Below are 1,023 nucleotides of genomic sequence, written 5' to 3'. Positions count from 1 at the left end.
TGGATTGGCACTTGTGCTCGCTACCAGTACGGAGTCGGCCACACCTGTCACAACGCTCCTTCTGCTTGAAGATTTGAGTATGACGACATGAGTTGGCCTGATGTGAAGGCAACCCGCAGCGTAGGCAGTTATCAGGCGGTATACCAAGCTCTTTGGTAGCTAGTGCACAGATGGAGATGATCTGAGAATGATCGACCTTCTTGAGGCCACCTTTACCCGAACCTTGAGACCGTGACTGACCGGGCGTCATTGCCGTTAGATCATCGGGCAGGGGTGTGCCGTTGTCGAGAAAGGCGAAGAGTGCAAGCTTGTAAGCTTCATAGCCAAGCTGGCATTGGGGGTCAATTAGACATCTTCCCAGAACTTCACGGGCACCACGGAGACCGTCAGAGAATTTGGTGGTGATGTCACGGGCAGAAAGACCATGAGTATAGTAGAGAGCTGTGTATACATGTGCACAGTGCTCAAACCTCGTAGCATATTGACGGACAGACTCATTGGGTTGTTGGCAGATTCTCTCCCACGCAGCGGAGACACTACGCAACTCGAGCTTCGTCAGATAGGTATGGTCCAAGGCATAGATGATGATGACGTGACCAAACTTCTCGATGTCACTTGGGTGAACACTTCGTTCGACAGTGCCTTTGACAGGCTCTGGTAGACATGCCAGAACTGCCTCCGTAGCAACTTGTCGAGAGCATGGCACGCGCTCGATCGCATCAGCAAAGGCAACACGCCATCTAGCATAGGCACCACTGTGGTTAGGGTCGAACTTGAGGCGGTCATGTACAGGATGACCGATGAAGACACGAACCTGCTTGATAGCCTGATCGATAGGGCGCTTCGTGACATCAGTCTTAATCTGCAACGGACGAATACGGGGAGGGCATGTATAATTTTGATACCCCCCGAAGGTTGAGCATACGGCCGTGGGATTGTGCTGGATGTCGTAGTTGGAAGGGCACCGATAGACGAGCTCACTTGGGAGACCGATTGCTGTTGTGAAGTGGTAACAACAGCACC

General features: G+C 52.3%; 1 protein-coding gene across 1 annotated transcript; it reads right to left on the bottom strand.

The window, feature by feature from the left end:
* Window positions 1-44: 44 nt before the first annotated feature.
* On the bottom strand, window positions 45-862 carry Pmar_PMAR009305 (hypothetical protein; the record flags this gene model as incomplete). Its single annotated transcript, XM_002769307.1, has 1 exon — window positions 45-862. A coding segment is annotated over one exon (818 nt), but the record flags the coding sequence as incomplete, so codon positions are not given.
* Window positions 863-1,023: the final 161 nt, after the last annotated feature.

Source organism: Perkinsus marinus (genome assembly GCF_000006405.1).
Source record: "Perkinsus marinus ATCC 50983 genomic scaffold scf_1104296966118, whole genome shotgun sequence".
Lineage (NCBI taxonomy): Eukaryota > Perkinsozoa > Perkinsida > Perkinsidae > Perkinsus > Perkinsus marinus.
The sequence above is the reverse complement of the archived record's forward strand: the minus strand, read 5'-3'. Positions and strand labels throughout refer to the sequence as shown.